At 42.8% G+C, this 24198-nt stretch overlaps 1 protein-coding gene across 1 annotated transcript in view; it reads right to left on the bottom strand.

Annotated features, from left to right (window-relative positions):
• The window catches only part of BARD1 (BRCA1 associated RING domain 1), an 87018-nt gene that overhangs the window by 38826 nt on the left and 23994 nt on the right, over positions 1 to 24198 (bottom strand). Inside the window, exons 4-5 of the mRNA XM_056111816.1 lie at positions 8224 to 8716; positions 7593 to 8070 (exon numbers count right to left, since the gene is read on the bottom strand). Coding sequence (XP_055967791.1) covers positions 7593 to 8070; positions 8224 to 8716 — 971 coding nt within the window. The remainder of the gene's footprint in view (positions 1 to 7592; positions 8071 to 8223; positions 8717 to 24198) is intronic.

Below are 24198 nucleotides of genomic sequence, written 5' to 3' on the forward strand. Positions count from 1 at the left end.
TACACATATTCACAAAAATTACAACAATATAAATTAACTTTCTATACACACACACAAACTTTTTTCCTTAATAAATGTTAACTGTTCCAAAATACTATTAGCAATACAGACACTAATATATATATATATATATATGAAAGAAAAATAGCACAGGACCACTGCAATTAGTATGATTTACTCAAGTAGCTTACACTATCTACATTAAATAAACTTTTTTTTAAAGTTCAGATATCTGAATTACTTCCCTGACTCCTTAGCCAGTTCATGGAATACAGGAATTTTACAGATGACAAAGTTACAGGTTAGAGGAGAAAGGCATTGCTAGTTCGGTGGCGGTGGGTGACAGAGGGAAGCAACAATCCTTCCGAAAGCTGTCCTAGACATGAAAATAAATATTGGGAACATCTCGGACATATGCTTTTGATTTCTCTCCTACTTTCTCCGGGAAGCTGGTGTGAAATTACAAAGTCTGGAGCAGGGCCTCACAAGGCTTTCCCACCGCTCCGTAGACCCTCTGCACCTCTGCGGTAATAAGTCCATCACGCCTCACAGGTTGCCTCAAACTGTTCTCTTGGTTCACATCAGAAATACATCATGGCATGACAACTTCCAGCCGTTCTTGTATTTTATCATCTGTTCACTGCCTTGGCATGAACTACAGTCACAAGCATCTTGAGAGTTTGTGCTAGAGAAATTGGGGGACATTTATTCCAGCACCTACAAATTTTCAAGTAAAGGTGACAACAAATCAAAAAAAAAACACAAGAAATCAAGAGAAATGTCAAATACTGATGAGGACTTTTATTTTTATTAAGTCCTAAGAATGTGCTTATCCTTAGTTTCTACTTAAGCATAACAATTTTCATAATATAACAATGTTCTCAATGTTATTTTAACCATGGATGGCATGCATATGCAAATAAAAAAATGGGGGAATAGCTTAAGTGGATCTTAATTTTTGTTCCAATTAAATGAGAATGTAAACAGGATACCTGATGTATTTGGAAACATCCTGTGTGGTTTTGAAAGAATAATAAAAGCATAATTAAAGAATTCTTGAATTCTGCATAGGTTTTGCATTGAAAAGGTGCTGACTGCACAAAAGCTAGCTGGCAAGACATTAAGTTCATGATCTTATGCGGAAAAAGATTTAAGATTTGAGGGTACCACAAACTGTAACTCTTATGTTACGTGTCCACATTCAGAGAGCCTGACTACATGGGCAGTTATTGAGAAACTTCCAGAACCAACAAGGTTATCAAGATAAATGACAGATTATTTACATTAACCCAGAAATCCTCTAGGTATTTATCCCAGAGACATATGTCATCAGATATGAAACAAAAGATTACTTATATAGCACCGTTTATAAAAGCAAAGGAAAGAATCAGGAAGCCATGTGTCAAGAACCAGTTCACTAATAAAAATTAACACCAAAATCTGTGTTGGTGTCAAAATGTACAGAAAGCTGTGCACCAAAATGGAAAACATTGGCTTAAATTTGCATAAAGAAATTCACAACCGGTATACAGGAAAATAATAGCAGCTTGTAAGAAGAGATTGTTAGCAATGGGTGACAGGGGCAGAATGGAACTTGGACTTTAACTATAAATACTTTTATTTATTCTTACTTTTGAAATGGGCTAGAGCGATAGCACAGCGGGTAGGGCTTTTGTCTCACACCTGGCCAACTGGGGCTCGATTCCTCCGTGCCTCGTGGAGAGCCCGGCAAGCTACCAAGAGTATCCCGTCCACAAGGCAGAGCCTGGCAAGCTACCCTGGGGTATTCAAAATGCCAAACACAGTAACAAGTCTCACAATGGAGACGTTACTGGTGCCCGCTCGAGCAAATCCATGAACAACGGGAGGACAGTGCTACAATGCTATTTTTTAAGTGTAAAATTAAAATTTGTATATCTCAATTAATACCGTAGCACTGTAGCACTGTCCTCCCACTGTTCGTTGATTTGCTCGAGAGGGCCCAGTAACGTCTCCACTGAGACTTGTTGTTCCTGTGTTTGGTATATCGAATACGTCACGGGGAGTGTGCCAGGCTTTGCCATATGGGCAAGATACTCTCGGATGATTGCCAGACTCTCCGAGAGGGGCAGAGGAATTGAACCAGGTCTCCCGGGTTGGCCGCATGCAAGGCAAATGCGCCACCCACTGTGCTAAAATACTCCAAATAACAGCTAATCTAAGAAGAGACCAATAGAAAGATAAAAGTAAACTACTGAGGCTAGAGCAATAGCACAGTGGGTAGGGTGTTTACCTTGCATGCAGCTGACCAGGGTTTGATTCCCAGCATCCCCTATGGTCCCCCGAGCACTGCCAGGAGTAATTCCTGAGTGCAAAGCCAGGAGAAACCCCTGAGCATCACTGGGTATGACCCAAAAAGAAAGAAAGAAAAAAAAAGTAAATTACTACTCCTGAGGAAAAAGTAACTGGAAAATTCTGTGAGAGCAGGGGTGGGGAAAGAAGCATTAACAAGGCTGGTTACGGGGGCCAGAAATAGGATAGTGGGAACGGTGTTTGCCTTCCATGTGGCAATTGGGTTCAATCCCTGGTTCCCTACATGGTCCCAGAGTCCACCATGAGCACAGAACCAGGAGTAAGTCCTGAGTACTGGCCAAGTGTGGCCCAAATTAACGAAAATTTCAAACAAAGAAGTTGGAGGTTGGATATAAGTTGATTTTGAAGGTCAGATGCAAATAACCAGAATAAGAACAACAACAAAAAAAAAATCAGAGGAAAAAATGTTTGGCAGAGAAAAGGATATATGCAAAGTACTGGGAAACTAATGAACAGTCCTGACTAAATCATGAGACTGAAGTTCGGTGTGACAGAAGCAATTAGTAGAGCAGGTAGAGGGCTTGTCTTGGCACCCAGCTGAACTGGCTGCTAACCCCAGCACCCTGTACAGTCTCCCAAGCCCTGCCGGGAGTGATCCCTAAGCTCAAAGCCAGAAGTAAGCCCTGAGCACTGCCTCGTGTGGATAATAACAACATTTAAAATAGTTTTAAAATAAAGTTTAGTGACAGGGAAAGGGGGTTCTTATCAATCTAATGTTCTAGATATCGAAACTCAAACCGTGAAAAAATGGAACAAACAATTCTTGTTCTCATCCTAAGAGATGAGCAAACAACAAATCGGTAGTCAGTAGTAAGGTCGGAAAATAATGGGAAGAAAAACAAAACAAGCAAAGGGGCTACTAATTCCGTGAAGTTAGGATGCCTGTTTAAAGAGTGGCATTTAAGCAGAGCCTAAAGAAGAAGTGACTTCCCAGAGCTGCCCAGGTCACAGGAACGAATGAGCAATCTAACCGAAGGGGAACAGAGAAACGACAAGCTCTGGTCAAAGTCAGATTCTCCCGGCTGTCAGTCACACAGAACAGACCACAGGGGTACAGCAAGAAATTGCAAATCAAAGTCAGTGGTGTGGTCAAAAAACTGCCAGATATCCACATCCTGATCTCCACATAAACTGATCGCTACTTTACACGAATAAACTATCTACTGGGATTAAGGATACAGATCTTGAAAACAAAGACACAAAACAGAAAAGGGGTGGGATAGACCCATATGGTCCCCCTGATATAGGCAGGCAGGCAGGCAGGCAGGCAGGGAAGGCCCCCTCCCTAGGCAATGGCAGTAAATTTCCTGGGAATAGCCCTGAAGTTGCAAAGGAACTTTGCAACTATTTTCTGTAAGTTTGCTTACAGAAAATAGGAACTAAAGCCTGACAAGACCTTCATGTGGCACCTGCCATCAGACCAGAGAAGCTCCAGCAGAAAACAAAAGGCCAGGAAAGGAATTTCAAAGAAGACCACTCCCAACCCCTTGGTAACCTCCTTAGCAACAGACTGTTACCTAGATAGAAGCCCCACGTGGGGGCAGGTTGGAGAAACCCTACAAAAGCCACCTTGAACAAAGGAAGGGAGTGCTTATGCTGCCAGAGCCCATGGGCTGCTTGAGCCCATGTGACCAAGCACATGTGGTGGCTACCCACATGTGTCACCCGCATCTCCTCTCTTGAGATGTGTACTTTCATGCTTTCCTGTCTAATGCTCAGATGTGTGTATGGGGGTTCTCTCTACCCTTCAAGAAGCCCGGGTTCTCTCCACTCTCTCCCACTTTCTCTCCTTCCTTCCCTTAAAAACCTCCAAATAAAAAATGTTTTACCTCACTGCTTGTCTACTCCTGAAATTCTTTTCTGCAAGGTGAGACAAGAGTCCAGTAACCCTGGGTCCCGGGTAGCAGAGGCGGACCAGGAGAAAGTGACCGCCTTTCTCCTCCCTGCTTCACCTGAGCTACCTGTGGGTCACTGACATCACCCCGAGCCCTCCAGCAGTTGATCGCTCAGCACAAGCTCTGAGTACCACGGCTGGATGTGATGTGGACAAAAATCTGAAAACAAACAAACAAACCAAAAAACCACCAGACCCTTTAAGGGGCCAGGCATGGGAGTGTGATCCCTGTACACTTACTGGGTGGCTCCAATCTAATCGTGTTAAGTCCATTCAAAGCCACGAATCCTACTTAGCTTGGTCCCCACGGTCTGTTTCCTGGCTTTGGTGAACAAAAGGGAGTCACAAACGAGTGAGCCTGTCTCTACAATTGGAGCATAACTCTCAGCTGAAAGATAGCCTGGGAAGAAGATCTTAAGGAACATGGGCCATTCCTGCCAACAATCCAAATAACCCAGGAAATCGTCTCTCTCCTGCAAGTCTCTGGAAAGAAACGCAGCAGACAAAATGACGGGTCTGGTGAGACCAATACCAGATTCCTGACCTACAAAACTCGAGAGAGAATTAATTTGCCTTATTACGAGTCACTAAACTATGGTCATTTGTTAGGAGAGCAAATACAAATGGGCCAGAATAAAACAAAAAAAGTAACTTCCACAAAGGTGATTGCTACAGAAAGCAGAAGGCTAACAAAAAAATCCCAGAATGCTGTGGGTAAGGTCACCGTGGTCAGAAGACGTTCGGTATAACCAGCACTGCAGCAAGCCCAAAAACAAGCATTAGAGCCCAGAGTTCTGGGCCCCGAGTGCAGATACACCAAGCACACATACTGCAATAAAACACTCAATTTTAAGTGCTCTTAAAATCAAACAAACAATGGCAGTGCGGAAACGGCAAATCTCCCCACCATGCTGTAGCAGAAATGAAAACTACAACACTGGCAAAACTCGACTGTTGACAGCAAAACTAGGTACTTCTGGTATTTGCTTTGGCTACCTAAAAGGTCATGAGATCTATATTCATTATTCAGCCACAGTAACTTCTTCCTCTTTCTTACTCTCCTTGCTCTGTTTCATAGTAGGTTCAACCTCAATCCTTTCCTGAAGTAGATGGTGAGCGCAAAGCTATTAATAAGATGGCAGAATTACATTATTTGGTTTTCTAGGACATGCAGACTATTCATTCTCAGCTGCAAATGAAAAAAAAAATTAGGACACAAAATAAAATGCTGCTTACAGAAAGATAAATACACTGATAATTCCATTGATTCTGTTTTTTCTTGAGCATTTGTCCTGATCATTAAAATCAAGCTGGGATGGGAGCACATATTCAACTCAACAATTTTCTAGGAGAGAACACCTGTCTAATAATGACTCTATAAACAATAGGAATGCCTAACTTTTCTTAAATGCACTGTGGCAAAATCTGCCAACTAATGGCAGTAACAGTAATGGATAAGTTAAAAGGAATAAAATGGATAATTCTAATGCTGGCCAGACTCAAAGTGAAATGACAATCTGACAAAGCTTAAATGAAGTCATCTTGATTGTATGAATGAAAAAACTCACCAATACAGCCTCATAGCACCAGGAATCTGTCTTCAGACAAACCCTGCTAGTCTCCCAAGAGCCTAGTCCAAGAAAAGTAAATGGCCTATGGGCGAGACTCCTGATTTTTAAATGTAAAGCTGTATTTACAGTTTTCATATTGTCTTTGGCTTCTTTTGCATTAAAATGGCAGAGCTGAACAGTTGTTAGAGACTAGATGACCTATAAAACCGAAAATATTTACTCTACTTTAGGTAAGAATTTGCCAAATCATGACCTTTGCCCTAGATCTTAGAGAAACTCATTAACAGAAAGAAATTATTCTTAAGGAAAAAATCTTTAGCCATCCTAACTGGATGCTCAGCTATGGTCTGAAAATAATTCCCAGAAAGCAAGAGGTAGAAACTAAAGCTGGGGCTGGATCGATAGTACAATGGGTAAGGTGCTAGCCTTACACATGGCTGACCCAGGTTTGATACCCAGCATCCCATATGGTCCCTGGAGCAGAGACAGGTATAACCTCTGAGCATTGCTGAGTATGATTCCAAAACAAAACAAAACAACAACAACAAAAAAAAAACTAAAGCAACCTTAAATTAAAGAATACATAAATTCTTATGTATTAGTTTTAAAAAGATACAAAAAAACTTAACTAAGTTTATTACTGAAGCTTATGCAGTATTTAAAATGGTAAGTGAATACTAAAATTACAGTAATATAAAGCACGAATTTGTAATATATAGATATATAATAAACATACACGTTAGACATACATAGATGACCACAGACACGGTTTGATTTTTACGTTATCCTTTGCCAAATGGCTATGTAATTCCTAGTACATAGTCATGCTATTAGTTCCTCCATCATTGGCATCAGATGTACCGTATACTTGTCATTTACCAAGAGAAAAAGAAAAAAAAAAATCAAGCTCTTAGAGCTGGGAGAAAACCTCTTTTCTGTCTTTCCCTTTTGCCCCACAAAAACACAGAAATCCCTTAGCCTTAGAATCCACTCCATATTCTTCCAAGGTGTATGCTGTTCACCACTCCACTCATGCTCCAAAACTCACTGTCTATGCAAAATGATCAAAGACTCCCCTGTGAATGAACTGAAAGGTCATTCACAGTACCCTAACTTACACTTCCGCGTAGCATCCTCACACTTGCAAGAAGCCAGGGTGCCGACTGCCTCCAACCAGTGTGTCCGCTTCGAAGACTAGTCATCCAAGCACACCACACGCTCACAACGGGCCCCTCTCCAGTACGTGAATGGGGCCAGCTCCCATTCCAAGGTTGAACAACACAAGAACCGGCTAGTAAAAGGAAGGGTCGGCTGTGAGGCCCTAAGAAGCCCATGGGCTGTGAGTTATGGAAACCCTCTCCAGCAGTCAGACTTCCAAGTCACTGGAGAAATACAGAGACCACATTCCTCAGCCCTCTACCCCTGGCAGTGCCAGGCTCTCGGAAGAAATGGGGCCCACTATCTATCCACAGACACAAAGAATGGAAAGAGCAGGCCAACAGAAGGGTGGAACGAACACTACCTTGGTGAAACGGACCACAACAAGTTACTCGGCGAAGTGGCAGCAGCTCAGAGGAAGTGACAATCTCTCCCTCCCCAGGGTCGAGGCCCACTGCTCTCCGGGGGGAGGCAAGTGGGGTGCAGTCCCTCTGAATTTTGTCTCTTGGTCCGAAAGTTATCGGATAGAGAGTAAGCTACAGGATCTCAGTACCAACAAAATGATTCTTACATTTGGCCTCTAGGGAAAACTGTCTTTCAGGGTTTGGTGGCCCTACCTTAATCGAAGCCAGATGGAGCAGAGTCTCCCCCCTGTGATTCCTCTTCACGGCCGCCTGGCCACCCGGTGTCAGCCTCCTGGCTGAGGGGCTGGACAACATTCGCCTGTAGCTTGAGCTGTTGAGCGCAGAGGGCGGTGGCGTGCCGGGTGAAAACCTAAAGGACTCATCCAACACGTTACTGCTTTTCCTCCTTGACGTGCCGCCGCCTTTCGAGACACTCGAGGGTGATGGAGAACAACCGGGCAACGGCCCGTTTTCTGAGACCACTGCTGACGCGGCCGAGTCCCCGAGGGGGCCGGGAAGGGTGTGGCGACATCTCTTTGGAAGGGGCGCTGAGAGTCTGTTGTGACGGTCTCGCTTCCCATTAAGGCAGGAAGCGAAGGAATTCTTGGGGGTGGGATTGTCTTCACAGAGAATCTCCTTCGGAGTGCTGACTTCATTCCTACTCTTGGTCTCTGGAGTCCCGACTTCGTGCCTCCTCTCAGTATCTGGAGTCCCAACTTCATTCCTACTCTCAGTCTCCAGAGTCCCGACTTCATTCCTACTCTCAGTCTCCGGAGTCCCGACTTCATTCCTACTCTCAGTCTCCGGAGTCCCGACTTCATTTCTACTCACAGTCTCCGGAGACACTGTATGCTCGGCCAACGGTAAAGAGACGTCGGGCGGGCTTGCACAAAATTGAGATGCTGTGTCCGAAGCGCTGGCTTCTAAATCTCTGCCCCCGTTGATCTGCGGACTGGCGATGACCGAAGGCTGGCTGCAGAAGGAGACCAGCCTTCCCTTCACCTCCTCCGAGTCCCGTTCAACACCTTCGCTTCCGGCCGCTAAATTCCATTTCTGGTTGATTTCCGCTAACGTTTTCTTCTTTTTCTTTCTCCCGGATCTTGTCGCAGTCCTTTTAGGCTTCTCAGGAACTGTTGGAGGAGTTGCAGAAACAAATTCATACATGGAGGCCTCCTGATCATTTTCATTATTTACTATCTGCGGCCGGGTTTGCACCGAAACTTTACTCACAACGTATCTGACCTTCTTGCTTCGGGGACTAAACCACATTTTTATTGAATTCTTCTTATTCTCTGAGTCAGAAAATGAATTTTTCCTACCTGAATCTTCTTTCGGATCTGATAGGAAAAAAAAGAAAAAGAAACCTGCATATGAATTTAATCTTTACCATTGTAGACACCAAAAGAATTTTGTTTCCAGTTTTCTGGGATGTATGACCTTTTATTTGTGTACTTATTTCTTCCCTCTCAGACTGTGAATTTCTTAAAAGCAGATATTCACTCATGCAAAACATACTTTAGCATCCTATTTTATTTTAGGGACTGTAAATAGATACAGCAGAGAACAAAACATGGAACTTATATTCCACTGGAGCTAAAGACAAATAAATAATTAAAATACACACACAAATAAATAAGTAGACTATACAGTATATCAGTGGTTGAACGGGACATGGAAAATAGATATTCTAATAAGTAAATAAGGAAACAAATAGGCATGGGATTTAATGGTGATAGCCAAAGGACCGATTAGTTATTTGATGCTTAATAAAGACTTAAAAAATACAATATACTATACCAACATTATCATTATATCAACAGAACAGGTGATTTTTTTCCCCCAACAGACGTACAAAAAAACAAAATCTGACATGTCTTCATGATCTTTAAAGAGAATACAGTAAATTAGGGAGAGGAAGAAATTTCTTCAACCTGAAGAAGAACAGCTGCAAAAATTCAGGTGTTATCACACTTCATGGGTAAAAGACTGGCAATTTTGTTCTGACTATAGAGAATAAGGCAAAGATGTGCATTCTCACTGTTACGACTCAACATCAAACATGAAGGTCCTAGGTAACACAAGACAGAATGGTAAAGGGAGGTATAAACACCATTACAGTTGATCTGATTACTATATAGACTATTAGAGGAGTTTGTTTTTTTTTTAAAGAAAGCAACGGGCTAGAGCGATAGCACAGCGGTAGGGCGTTCGCCTTACACGCGGCCAACATGGCCGACCCGAGTTCGATTCCTCTGCCCCTCTCGGAGAGCCCGGCAAGCTACCGAGAGTATTTGATATGCCAGACACAGTAACAACAAAGTCTCCAATGGAGACGTTACTGGGCCCGCTCGAGCAAATTGACGATCAACGGGAGGGCCTTTACCTTTTTACCTTTAAAGAAAGCAACAGAAATTTAAATAAATTCACAGACTATAAGATACCAAGTTCAATGCTTTCTACTTATCAATAAGGAACACATAGGAGCTGATATTTTAATTTTTTAAAAATTGTACCAAAAAGCACAAAACTACTTAAATAAAATCTAAATAAAATATATATAAGTTATCTCCCGAAAATTAGAAAAAATAAATTTAAGAATGAAATCCCACACAAATGGAAAGACATACCACGTTCATAAATTAGTTGTCTGTCTGTTCACTTTTTGCTTTTGTTTTGGGGCCACACCCAGCAATGCTCAGGGGTTACTCTGGGTTCAGGAATCACTCCTGGCAGTGCTCAGAGGACCATATGAGATGACGAGGATCAAGCCTGGGTCAGTCACATGCAAGGCAAGCGCCCTACCTGCTGTACTAGCTCAATGGCTCTCCATGTTCATATACTGGAAATGTAAATTCTCTCAAATAGATCTAGAAACTTAGTATAATCTCAGTGAAAATCCCAGCAGGTGTTCCCCTCCCCCTGCTCACATTTTAAATAAAATAAACAAGCTAATCCTAAAATTTACATAAAAAAGCAAAGAGCTTGAATATAAAAAGGCAAGTGACCTAGCATAGCCAAACCAAAAACCAAAGAATAAGGACAGAAGCCTCAGGCTACCTGATTTCAATTTAACTTCAAACACCACAAAATCAATCTAGAGAATTAAAGATTTACAAAATATTCAGGACTCAGTTGTACTATTCTAATACAAGTTCAAACTAACCAAAATCATCATTTTTTGTATAACCAGAAATCACTGAGAATGATCTGTAACTACTTACACATACTGTTGTATAAAAGAAGTCAGATGCCAAGGACTACATAAAAATGGCTAAATCTAATCTAATGTGTGACGTTCTCTTTTCTACCTAGAGGCAGAAACTATAAAGGTCAAACAAGGCAGGGGCTTGCAGAAAACTTACTTGGAGTGACCAATAACCGTGATAGAGAGAGACACATTTATAATCAGCCCTTCAACACTCTCAATTTCAGGAATTTATCCAAACTACTGTCCCTAACAGGTAAAGTGCCACATTCTGTGGTGGAGTGTTCTCCTGGACACTGACACTTCCCTGGTTGATCCTCACGGGAAAGCTCTCTGAAAGAGCACTTCTGAGCTGACATCTACGAGGCAGAAGGGGAAGCTGCCCTGCAAGGATCTAGGAAAGTATTTTCTAAATGAAGGGAAGAGCAAGTACCCAAGTTCCTGCAAGATGAGAATAAACAGGGCATATCCAGTGGAGAGAAAGCCAGTGTGGAAGGGAGAAACAAAATGCATTTTATGATTCGTCAGATCATATTCCTAATACCATCCAGAGACTTGATCTGAGTAAAAGAGAACACTTGTTCAAACGCCTTCGAGACAAAACAAAACAAAAAACAGCCTCCATTTCACTCCTGCTCTCGTCTGTGTTCTCTCCTGCCTCCATGCTGTTCCTTGGAGTCCCTGGCCTGCCTCTCCCTCAGCCTTTGCACTTGCCCAGGCTCTGAGCAGACACCTGTCTGGGGCTCACACACTCAGACCACCGCTGCCGCTGCTGCTTCTTGTGATTCTTTGGGAGACCACCCCTGAAAATCTAACTTGAACTTAGTAATTCTCATGTCCGTTTCATCTGAAATTTGATGCATTGGCTGTTTTCCCATAAGAATGTCTCAGAATGGGCACTGGTGGAGGGATGGGTTCTTGATCATAGTATAACTGAAACCCAAACACAGAAACTTGTTTAAGTCCACAACTGTACCTCATGGTGTTTCACTAATAAAAATTTAAAAAGAAAGAAAATCAAGTCTCTGCAGGGGAAACATCGGTGGCCTTATCCTGCCATAATCGAAGTGCCTAGGTCTAGCTGGTGGTAGATATCCTGACACTCTTTGCTAAAGCTCTTATAATCCTGGAAAGCAACCTCAAGCTCACTCGGACGCAGTTCTGGGAAGGGATGTGAAGTTTTCTGTTTAAGAAGGACCATTCTGCCTGTGAAGCTAGGGGAACTTTAGAGGAAAAAAAAAATAGAGGGGACACAGCAACCAATCAATAGCTAATAACTGAGAAAAGTCACGGGAGCTTTCACTGGCCTTGTAGCAATAGAAAAGATAAAAAGTATCAGATACAAAATCTAAAGACTACTCATTAGCTAAATTAAGAGGCAGGGAAAGACAATAAACCGTTTAAAGGTTCAGTAGCAGAAGAGCATGTAACATATTCAAGGAACTGAAAGATCAGCATAAAAGACCGCATGCCTTCCCGGCAGAGACCAAGGAAGCAAGTTATAAAGATGAGTCTATAAAAGCAGGCAATGCTGGTGATGTTAGGGCTTCAGTACTTGCTAAGAGCAATGGAAACCCAATAAAACCTTTTACATAAGCCAGGTAGTAAGTCTACATCTGTTTTATTTTGTTTGTGGTTTTTGGTCTCTAGGCCACACACCCAGTGGTGGTCAGGGCTTACTCCTGGCTCTGTGCTCAGGGATCAGTCCCAAGAGCACTCTGGGGTGCAGGAGCCAGGAAAAGCTCCCGCCCCCCTCCACTGTAGGGCACTTATCTCTCCAGCCCTGACATCTCTGTTTTTAATCCATCATTCTTGGCTACTGTGTGTGTGTGGGGGGAGGGGGGGGGAGGGAGAAGGAAAAGAATACATGGAAGAGTAATTTTTTGAGTCCAATACAAATGGAAGATAAAACCTGGAGAGGCAGGAGGATGATTCGTAAAGCATTTAAGTGATGGAGCTTGGATGAGGAGGGTCCAGGAAGTGGCTCAGAGGCTGAGCGCTTGTCCTATGTGTGTGAGGCCCTCAGTGGCATCCCCAGCACTGTGGGAGAAAATGTGGTGATGAACTAAAAATCAAAAGGCATGATGACAAGGATGATTCTTGCTTTTGGCTAATACCACCCAACAGAGAGAGAGAGAGAGAGAGAGAGAGAGAGAGAGAGAGAGAGAGAGAGAGAGAGAGAGAGAGAAAGAAAGAGAGAGAGAGAGGAGAGAATGTCGGGAGAGATGATCGATCTGCCAGGGGCCCTGACCATGCCCGCACCTTATTGCAGAGCATACCGCCAAGAAATCAAGGACTAGCTGATCTTGACCCAGACCACCACTCAAAAGTGTCTGCAGCAAGCTACTCTTGGGGAAACTGTCGTACCTCCCAGGGAGAAAAAGCAGGCTCATTTCTGCTTCCTACAACAACAGCCAGGCCCAAAGTGAGATTTTTTCCCTATTTGTTAACTAACAAGTTCATGTGCCCAGGAATTGTGATTGGGTCACCCATGAGAAACCCTACTATGCCACAACTACACAGGTCTGGATTGCTAATTATGCCATTAAACCTTCCCGCTCTCACCCAGGTGTCTGAATATTCTGTTAGCATTCATGGGACAGTTTGCTAAAAAATCCTAAACCTTCCAGAGTTCCTGACAAGTAGAGAAAGGCCATGACGAGAAATAAACATTTCGTATAAAAATTACACATACATGAACTGATCATAAACAGTACTGTAAATCAGTGCCTCAAAAAAAAAAAAATGAGGGAAATAAACTTTTTTTAAGAAACATTTGAAGTCTTCTAAGTGGGTAACTAAGAGTCCTTGGGAGGCTGTTGAAAATCAGGCCCCGGGAGGGCCTTGGCAAGCTCACTGCATCTGCTGATGAGGAGGAGGAGCAGAAGCAAAGCCAGCCCTGACACTGACCACCGGCAAGGTGGTCCTTGCATCACCCTTTCCTCAAAGCCTGAAGGTCTCAGCTTAGCTTAAATCTTACTTTGCTTAGGTTTGCAGATAAGTGTGTCTCAGAGTCAGACAGATCTCACAAGAATTTGATTCACCCGCCGTCCTCTGACCAATCCTTCTATATTAGGGCCTCCCTGGTCTCCTGTGACCATGCAGACAAGATGGTTCTCTTGCACACCTGAGTCCACCATCTTCCAAGCAGTCAACTCGGTGCCAATAAAACTTTGTCAATCTGCCGCCCTGTCCCTAGACTGACTGGCTCGGGAGGTAGCAGTGGATCTTCACAGTGACAAGGGCACAGTGAACTTCACATCTGGCTTGTCAGTCACTGCACCCATCTGAACTTGATGAGCTTCTAGTTCTAATCTGCGGCCAATCCAAGGGAGAACTTGCTGCTGTGTCTAGTAGTGTAACCCAGGCTACGTGAATCTGGAACAAGATTCAAGGACTCCTAGAATTTGATTTCCTAGACTGCAGTTGGAATAACACTCCTCTCCCCCCTTCTCCCCTCCACACATGAGTGCTTTTATGGTGTTGCAATCCATCTCATCCATCTCAATAACCAAAGTAAGTGGTCAACCAAAATGTAAGTCTCTAATCCCAAAATGCAGAGAAAGGACTTCTATCTGCCACCTGCAACAACATTAAAAATGAAAGAAGCAGGTTTCCCTAGCCCCTACTCCTGCTCCCCCCCAACCCCCCAGCTGAATAAGGCTTACCAAAGTGTGTCGAGTAGGGGCCGGAACAATAGTACAGCCAGTTGGGTGTTTGCCTTGCACCCAAGGTTCGACTCAGGTTCAATCCCCAGCATCCCAGATAGTCCCCTGAGCACCGCCAGGAATAATTCCTGAGTGCAGAGCCAGAAGGTACCCCCTGAGCATCGCCCGAAGTGACCCCAAAAAAAGAAAAAAAAAAGTGTGTAGAGTAAAATGTGAAAACCCTACTTTACTTTATTCCTTAACCAAAAAACAAAAACACTTCTTTATTGGAAGTAGGTTCTATTGTTTAACCTGATAGTCCTTATTATAATGTTTTTTAAAATCAAATATAGATGCTGGAGCAATAGTACAGCAGGTAGGACATCTGCCTTGCATGTAGCTGACCTGGGTTCGATCCCTGGCATCCCATATAGTCCCCTGAGCACCGCCAGGAGTAACCCCTGAGCATTACCAGGTGTGACCCAAAAACAAAACAAAATAAATAAAATATGTATCCAATAAATTTTTTATATATAATGGGATTGATTGTGCTTCCCCTTCAAGTGCCTTGAAGATCATTAGTGATGAGAAGTCAAATTTGCCACTTCCTACACACTAAAATATGTCTCTCTGGCATATTGAATATCTTAACAAGAATCCATTACTTTCCAATAGCAGTAGACAAAGCAAAAGCCACTCAATACCCTAAATGAAGCTACCCTTAGGGTAGAAGGTTTAAAGGGGACATCGCCCTACGGGTAAGTCCCATTCAGTACTTATAAGTGATTCCCACTCAGGACTTATAATTGATCCCCACTCAGGATTTATGTATGAGGAAAGCAGAGATCTAAATCTGCTTAACAGAGCCTGTTTACAAGTGCTAAGCCTGGAAACCACCCACAATACAAGTCAAATTCCTCCAATCTTTTGTCTTTAGCTTGAGACACTTAAGGAAGCTTGCAAATACCTGGGGGCAGCACTAGAACTCAGTCTTCCTAAGTCTCTCCCTCGTAGCCAGAAAGACTCAGTGTAGCATATGTCTAATTAAACTTGTCTGTTTATCTCCTTTGAATCAACTACTTTCCCTATAATCATAAAGAGCAGGTTCTTTATTTCCTCTGCAAATCAAAAAAGAAAACTAAAGTTGTGGAATGCTTCTAGGAAACAGTGCTGAGTCACAGAAATCCATGTGAATTTTCACTAGACAAAAATCTAGATACACTTTGATACTTACAATTATAAAGAAATACTTGGTTGTCTTCTATTGTTCCTAGCCCACAGCTCCTAAAATCCTTGTAATCACCTACATATAAACCATGGGTTACTGACTATTCTAATATTTAGTTGTGTGCTCCCTTTCTGAAAATGGCGGCCCAGGAAACAATGGAAGAATGGGAATATTCTGGTATTCACAATGTTGGATATTAACCCTAAGTGTTTTAGGCTTCTTCAGTAAATTGCCCCTTTTCCTCTTCCCAGAGAAGCTTACCCGTGCCCTTGCTAGCATCTCTAATTTAAAGTTTACCTTTAACCTTTCCTTTGTATTTTACCTCTCATTGTCACAGTTTCCCAAGTCAGTCTTGATACTTGTAAGCCAAAACTTTCTGGTAATTCTGAACTTTGTATTTGTACTGCTTTGCATTTGAAGTGTTGTGTATTTGTACCAGCTTTTCTATTTTCCCTATAGCCTTTTTATGTTTTACTATAGAGCAATGTTCTTTATTCAACATAGAGAGACCATTAATGCTATGCTTCTAATATTTGAGTCAAATGACTCTGAAAGGAATCTCCTGGGCATCTGCCGTAACTCCTTGACTCAGGCTTCAGTCGCTGTATTTCCTAACATCCCAAAAGGGAAATCCCGCCCTGGGATCTGGGATGAACCAGGGTGGGTGGCAAAGTTACCCCAGCATCGAAATGGAAGCATAAATGTCTTGATGCAAGCTGTTACAATTAAGAGACAGGACCCCCATGGGGAAGGCCAAGCTGAACCGGCCTGAGGACTGTCTGTGATTTACGGTAAAAGCCTTGCTTGCTCTCAAAGCCCAGAGAACTAAGTGTTGGGATCTTTGTCTCTTACTGTGTTTATCCAAACAACTGTATTAATAACTTATACAACTAGAGGGAAGACAAAAGCAATGTAAGATGTCTCTGGGAGACAGAGTATCTCCTTGAGCTAATCTCCCCCCCCCCAGAGAATAATTTGGCCAACTGTTTACATATATAAATTTCCTTATGTAAATGATCAATCACACCTAAGTCCTTACCTCAACCCCCCTGGGTGTTCTGTATGTATGCTAGCAGCTCTGCATTATACGGGCCATTTTCACCCTCAGGACAGAGGTGGCTCTGGGCCACCGAATGAGCACGTTATTTTGTGAACTCACACATAGCAAACTCTTTCAGCCCTACCAGAGCTTATGTTGAAGGGACGACTTCTGAACAGTTCTGGGTAGGTGGCCAGAGTGAACCTAGCCTGGATACACAGGTGGAACTGACTTCCAGGGGAGAGGACAGGCAGACACCGATCAAGCAGAAAGGGAATCATCAGTGGGCACAGGGAAACTCAACCAAAACAATACAAGAAAAGGAGAGGCACCCACAACAATCAGACAGGGCCCCTTCCTACCCACCCTGCCCTTACGGATCTCTCCTGTTGGATCCTTTCACAATGAACCCGTTATTTTATAAGTTAGATCTTTCGAGTGATACAACCAAACGAACAAAACCCAAGGAGACCATGGGTACCTCACTTTTCGTTGGTGCAAAGCAGAGGTGATGAGCTGGACCTGAAGGTTATTGAGGGGGAGGCAGTATTGGGGGGTGAGCCCTAAACCAGTGAGATCAGATGCTTTCTCCAGTTAGGGAAGACTCACACGCCTGGCATCCTAAGTGAAATAGGGTTGCAAGAGCAGTGGGAAGAGAGAAACGGGGCAAGAGTATTTCTGAGATATAAATATGTATATAAAATTACGGATACTGTATTGTTTCTTGGACCTGCCAAGCTTGCCCACACTGACAGAAGCTCAAGGAACAATTACTCATGAACTACAGAACTCTGGCAGTCAAATCTCTTCAAGTTGTGTTACTTTACTTTTGCTGTTAAATCCACTGTTTTCCCTTTGGATTTTTAATTTCCCAAGTATTCCCTTAGGAGCCAGAGAGAGAGAGTTCAACAGCTGGAGCACATTCTTTGTATGTGTGTGTGTGTGGGGGGCGGGGGGGGGGGGGGGTCATCCCTGAGCAACCAGCATATGAACAAGTAAATGCAGTCTCCAGTAGCACACTGAAGGTAATTACCAAAATGTGATAAATACATCATTGTGATGTAGACAGGTAGACAGGGAAAGGCCCTCAGCAAGGAAACTTAGGTCAACAAAACTTCTGGGAAGGAAAATTTTAAGACTGATCCTCCCTGTGGATAAAGAAAACAAAGACCTGATAAGACCTTTGGCAGACCCTGAGGAGATTGGACCCCTCCCATGAAATTCCTCAAACCCTGGGATCTCTCCCTCAACTTTAGTGATTCAGCAGCCCCGAGAGAAGACTGCTCAACATTCTGGATCAAGACAAATGAGAAGACCCTATAGAAGCCACCCTGAACAAAGGAAAGGTACGCAAAGGCTACCAGAGACCATGGCTTGCGCCTACATGGTCAAGCACATGTGGTGCCTGAGCACATGTGGTGCCCGAACACGTGTTGCCCACATCTCCCATCTTGAGGTGTGTACTTTCATGCTTTCATGTCTAATGCTGGGATGTGTGTAGGGGCTCTCTCCACCCTTGGAGAAGCCCGTGTTCTCTCTTGAGTACGTTACTCTCTCTCTCTCTCTCCCCCTCCATACCTTAAAAACCCTCCAAATAAAATCTATTTATTTCACTGCTTGTCTACTCCTGAAATTCCTTTCTGCAAGGCGAGACAAGAACCCAGTAACCCTGGGTCCTAATTGACAGTTGTGGATCGGGAGAAAGTGACCATCTTTCTCCTCCTTGCTTCACATGAGCCACCTGTGGGGCCCCTCAACATCAATCTGATATCCTTTATCAAACTTCACATGTGTTTATATAAATGAGAACTCATTTTAAGTACTAGAAGAAAACTTGAATATCCTCTCACTCCATTAACTCATTACAGAGAAATAAGGAATCAAAAAAAAAAAAAGGAAAAGGAAGAAAATCTTAAGTTCGAACACAGTGTTGTATGAGAGGTCTGGAGCAATAGCGCAGCGGGTAGGGCGTTTGCCTTGCACGCAGCCAACATGGCCGATCCGAGTTCGATTCCTCTGCCCCTCTTGGAGAACCTGGCAAGCTACCGAGAGTATCTCACCAGCACGGCAAAGCCTGGCAAGCTCCCCGTGACGTATTCAATATGCCAAACACAGCAACAAGCCTCACAATGGAGATGTTACTGGGCCCGCTTGAACAAATCGATGAACAATGGGAGGACAGTGCTACAGTGCTATAGTTTTGTGAGAACAAAATGTATCATCAAGCAGCCATTTCAGGTAGCACAGAACATGGGCAAGAAAGGGGGTGGGGGGGCGGCGGAAAGCCCAAAACACACAGGCAGCAGCAGGTATCAAGATTAGCATGACTAGCAAATAATTTCCCACTCCCTGATAATGCTCCAAATTAACAGATAAATTACATTTAATTAACTCCATGGAACAACAGGATACTGGGTATTTCTTCTCTACTCCATTAAGAAAAAAAAAACAAGAAAACTATCAGAAGGATATGATCATCAAAGGTCAGCTCCTCTGCCCCTCAGGGGCTAACCCACACTGGACACACCCTCATCATCCTAACCAAAAGTACTAGTGACAAGGGAGAAAGAGCTTTACTGGAAGCAAGTGCAAGGTTGAGAGAGGACTGACTCATGTCCTCAGAGCCTTCTCTGTCTGCATGGTCACTATTAGCAGGTCTGAAGGAGAAAGAGAACAGGGAGACCTATTTTGAAGAAGGTGTGAATGGTAGGCTAGTGAGCACCAGAAAGAACCATTAATGCTACTCAAGGGCGCTGGTCCCCTGCTGCACATTTTGTCTCATTTGCAAACCTAAACAAAAGGGGGCTGGAGCAGGTCTGGGAGCAGAGGAGCTGGCTCTGCAGGTGACCAGAGGCCCTTCAATTCCTAGCACCGAGTCTGGTTGATCCACCGAGCACCACCAGGGGTCACTCCTGAGCAGTGTCAAAAGCAGCCCGGGAGCCCCTGGGTCGTGGGCCCACCCCCACCCAACCCCCCAAAATAAAAAACAGGCAATGTGTTGGGCTTTGGGGAAAGAATTAAGTGATGGAGACTGTACTAATTTATTTGCAGGCTTCTGGGGAGAAGGGTAAAGGACAGTGGTCCGTATCCAATATTAATCTTGCTAGGAATCTTCATTGCAAGCTGAAAAGAACTAAGGATCGAATGTTTCAGACATTCAGAACCTAACAACAACCTAGCAACTAAATTCTAAAACTAAGCAATTTTTAAGAGAACCAATGGCTTCTGGGCTTCTCCTGAAGGCTGGTAACATGCGCTGTGGAGGAAATAAACCTGACTGAGGGCACTATGGTGTTATATAAAATTGCCAGGTGTTCACTTTCCTGAAAAGATTTAAAACTAGCCATACAACATATTATTTCAATTTCATTTTCCTGTTTCTAGGTATGAACTTACTTAGAATATTCTTATGTCTTGACTATTAGTAAGCGAAAGGGAAGTTCTGATATTCTAGTATTCTTTTCAGGTAGCTTGCATTCCGCAAAGCATTTTCATTATCTGGCATTACTAATGCACGAGGGTTTAAAGTAAACTAAACTTTCAAATTTTTCACAAAGATCAAGAACTCTTCTTTTACTTATTCTTTTACCTCACGCTTCTTGAGTAGCAAAGTCTGTAGAGATTTGCCAAATAAAAGACAGTCCAGTTCTTTATGGAGGTTAAAAAAAAAAATCATGTGTGAGGGACAGGCCCAAAATGGACCACCAGAATTAATTTAGCTTAACAGAAACCCGCACTGCAAAATAACTTGTTTTTCTGCCCCTGAGCAAGGAACTCAGATACAGGTGCCCCGAGTTGCAAGTCACGAGGGGGGTAGGCATCAGACCAGATAACCAGATGTCTCTCACAAGACCCATGTCACAAGACCCAGGACTGCCCTGAAAACCAGGATGTTCCTAAGCACTGACACAAACGCTGATCTTTAAACTATAGGCTAAGGAGTGATGTACTTTTAAATGGATTGGTCAGGAAAGTAGGTGTTGTTACAAATCTCTTGGGTATGTAATGTGTGGACTCTGCTGTAATGGCCGGTGAAAGCCTATATAAGATGTCCTTTGAAGAAGCTCGGGGTCTTGCCCAACGAACCTGCTGGACCTGCGTGTCAGCGTAGCTGGATCGACCCTGGCTAGCCAGTCTTACAATAAACCCTGCTTGCTGTTCGGAGTCTCTTTGTCATTAAAGGGAGATTTCGATCCGCGTCCTAACATCACGAATCTTGCAGGGGGGCAGAGGGGGTGAAGTTGGGGGGAAGGACCTCTAGAAATTTCAAATCCCTGCCTGAGGAATAAAAGCTTCACTCAAACTCTACACACAAGAAGCCCTCACCTTACCTTGGGGACATGGAAGCTCCAGAAAGGAAAGAAGGAAGTGGACAGATCCAATTAGAAGGAGATAAAATAAAGGTAGGCCTTAAGCACCTTTCTTTGGTCTCTACTGAACATCAGAGAGTCCACAAAGCATTTATTCATTAGAACAGGACCTTGGACACCAAAACAGATGAATGAGGTCATCCATGCACACTGTCTTTTTTATTTTTATCTATCTATTTATTTATTTATTTATTTTTTGGTTTTCGTGTCACACCCGGCAATGCACAGGGGTTACTCCTGGCTCATGCAGTCAGGAATTACTCCAGGCAGTGCTCAGGGGACCATATGGGATGTTGGAAATTGAACCCGGGTCAGCTGCATGTAAGGCAAACGCCCTTCCCGCTATACTATTGCCCCAGCCTCTCATGCTCAGTCTTAGGGTCGAAATTAACATGGTCAGTTCTCTGACATGATAAGTCTACTGCAAAAGTAAGTCATTTCTGATATCCCAAATCTAGAGGAAAGGTCAAAATAAAATGTTCCTAGAATTATTTTGATTCAGGATTGCAAAAACTTAGAAGGTTAATCCCTCGTGTCTGTAAAAACCTGTATCAGAGGGGGGTGGGGAGCACGGGCACATGTCTTGTTTGTACAAGGACTCAAGTCCCATAACCTGCCTGCCCTGCACAGCGGGGCACCAGGAATGAACCCCGATGCCTCTGAAAACCTTGGGTTTGATTTCTTTTTAATTTACCCACAGCTGATGACATTTTCAGTTAAAAACTAACAAATTCCGGTAGTCCTCAGTGCTTAGAAAAGTTACAAAATGTACTGCAATCAAGCAATTAAAGGGAAATTAAGGCTGATAACAACACACTCAATAGACTGGAAAATCTAAATCCGAATAGACAACAAATTTCCCACGCAGGTGTCCATATTTCCAAACTGGTAAAGGGACAGGGAAGAAGGTAGATACTCGTGAGACTTATAGGTACACAACTGATTTCGTGCATCAGTCAGTAGCAGTAAATATACAAGATTTTAATTTTGTATCTTGTCCTTACTACACAAGGAACATTAAGACACTTGATGGTGAGTTCCGAATTTCACACAGCCTATCTAAGGTACGAAGGTGAAAAGCACAAACACCAAGAGCCACTGCTGGAGTAGAAATCATACTGTAAACTGTCCCAACAGTTTCTTATGGGTGAGTGCATGATAAGCTATCATATACATTTCATGAAGAAAAATGTTGGTCCTTCCTCTATATACTAAATTTCTTAATGAGGATATTTAGAATTCTATTCTCTGAATTTAATTATTTCTGAGAACACAAAAATATCGAGGAACAGGGACACACATGTTGCTAAGCAGTTGCGTAGTAAAGTTTTTTTTCTAGAATTTAATAATAAACTATAGAAGGGAAGCAATTAGAAAATGTGATTTAGCTATCATTAATCTACATCAAAGGGTTATAATGATGTACATTGTGTGCCTTTCAAATTATTCTCTATTATAGGTTTCACAACAGAAGTTGAGAAATCTCTTTGACAAACTAGTCCCCTATTAAAAATCAAAGGAAAGTACTTTGCTACCATCTGTGCAACATTAACGCCTTCACTGAAGAATGATTATTTTGTAAGTTAAGAAGTATTCAGTTCTATTTAAAAAAAAAAAACAACAGCAAACAGCTATTCAAACACTCATCTTCATCTATTATAAAAAAAAAAGCCAGAGCATATATGAAACACTATGTAATTTGCTACAAGAAAACCACAATCTCTCCCAAAGCCAGAAAAAGGAAATTATTATTCTATGAAAGCATAATCAAAGTACTTCTTTAATGTCACCAATACCAACATATGCTGCACAGAACCTGACCAGCACCTGCAAGGTCTGATTTAATGACAGGGGGCAAAAGAAAAATAAAAACTTTTAAAATTAGCTTCATTAGTAGAATGAATTTTGTTATAAAGAATAAGGCAAAATTATCTATAAATGGTTGTCAGAAAAAAATTTATGACAATCTCTTCTCTTTAAAGTATCCTGAACACAGAAAAATCTGTTCAAGTATTTAGAAGCTCATTTTAGAAAGTGTAACTATAAATCAGGCTTCTTCATCTACAGTATACTATCTACTATGTCCATGATTTGACAGTTCTTCCTAATTACCTACCTTAATGACAGTAATTATATATTTTATAGTAAATGCAAGTAACAAGGTTCACGTGGAACATAAATTGTCAACTATGGGTGTTTTAAAACACCGAGAATATGTGTGAAATGTCCACGCGTTCCCCAAAACTCACCATCTTCAATGGTTGAGCGGTAACTGTACCAGAGGACTTTGGGATCACTCAATGTAATATTCCTATTTGGTACTGAGAAAGACTGTTTTTTCAAGTTTCCTTGTTATAAAATAGAATCAACTATTTTACCCCAAATTATTAGTCTTCTCACCCTATTCACTAGTTCACCATATTCCTCTCTCTCTTTAGAAGTACTTGCTAGAAAGCAATCCCACATAAAAATTATACCTGAAATAACAGAGTGGGTATGCTATAAAGAAACAAAGAAAAGCAGCCTTCCCTCACCCACCCCCACGTCCCTCAAATGTCTTCCAATGCCATTTTGTCAGAGGGCACACACCAGGAGTAAAAGCTGATGATAATGCAGTTGACACTCAGTAGAAAAAAGTTCCATGCCACGAAAATGACCCATCTGAACAGAAACTGCTAAACTGCTGGGTAACACTCTGCTGCTCCCACAGGGAGCTTAGGGTTTATTGAGCCACTCCTACAATAGAGCAACTGAGGCACAACTAATAATCCTATATTGTTTTTCTCTTTCCTTTATGTCATTTGCATGGGTCTTCGATAAAAACAGCAAAGGAGACTGCTACTGTCGCAAATGGATCACTGAGGCACTTGATCCCACAGTCACTGACTCCCCGACTAGAGTGTGCCTCATTTTACTTCTGGCATGTGATAGTGTGGAGAGAGTATGAGAATGGGGGGGGCTTGGAGGGGAACACTTTCCTTTTTCTTCTTTCTCTCCTCTCTCATTTTAGCAGTGAAATGGCTCATGAAAGCACCAACTCAGGTCAGCACCAAACTAACAAAGCAACTAACTACCCTCTGCAGAGCCGAGGATCTCCGTTTCCTTGTGACAAAATCCAGGGATTGAAAATGTTCTTTCAGGGTCCGGAGATGGCTTCAAGGACTCCAGTGCCTGTTCTGTACGCAGGACCCCGGGGGAAAGGGTGGGGGACTGAGTTCAGGTACTGCAAGGTCACCTGGCCCTGAAGGACCACCGCGCTCCCCCACCAAAAAAATGAAGGAAGGAAGGAAGGAAGGGAAGGAAGGGAAGGAAGGGAAGGAAGGGAAGGAA

Source organism: Sorex fumeus, unplaced genomic scaffold, assembly GCF_029834395.1.
Source record: "Sorex fumeus unplaced genomic scaffold, SorFum_2.1 ptg000014l, whole genome shotgun sequence".
NCBI classification, from domain to species: domain Eukaryota; kingdom Metazoa; phylum Chordata; class Mammalia; order Eulipotyphla; family Soricidae; genus Sorex; species Sorex fumeus.